This window comes from Chaetura pelagica, unplaced genomic scaffold, assembly GCF_000747805.2.
Source record: "Chaetura pelagica isolate M959 unplaced genomic scaffold, ChaPel_1.0 scaffold69, whole genome shotgun sequence".
NCBI classification, from domain to species: Eukaryota; Metazoa; Chordata; class Aves; order Apodiformes; family Apodidae; genus Chaetura; species Chaetura pelagica.
The window spans coordinates 9163044-9163288 of NW_009970724.1; the positions used below are offsets into that span (position 1 = coordinate 9163044).

General features: G+C 60.8%; 1 protein-coding gene across 1 annotated transcript in view; it reads right to left on the reverse strand.

Moving 5' to 3' along the window:
• The window catches only part of F3 (coagulation factor III (thromboplastin, tissue factor)), a 6005-nt gene that overhangs the window by 4802 nt on the left and 958 nt on the right, over positions 1-245 (reverse strand). The window contains exon 2 of the mRNA XM_010006768.1: positions 98-238. Within this exon, the coding sequence (XP_010005070.1) occupies positions 98-238 (141 nt within the window). The remainder of the gene's footprint in view (positions 1-97; positions 239-245) is intronic.

Below are 245 nucleotides of genomic sequence, written 5' to 3' on the forward strand. Positions count from 1 at the left end.
CTCTGCGAGGGGCGGCAGGGCGGGCTCCGGGCCCCAGCTGAGCCGCGGCCTCGGCTGCGGGAAACTGCCTGCCAGGAAGGAAGCCGGGGCGGAAAACCCCGCGTAACTTCTGTAATTTCTGGAAATCGAGAGTTTCGCGGAGTTATATCCTCATGTTTTTCAAACACCAGCTCCTCCGTGTCTCCGACAAGCTCGGAACTGGGGACCAGAACGAAACCCTGGCGATCGCTCCTTGTTGCTGTAGC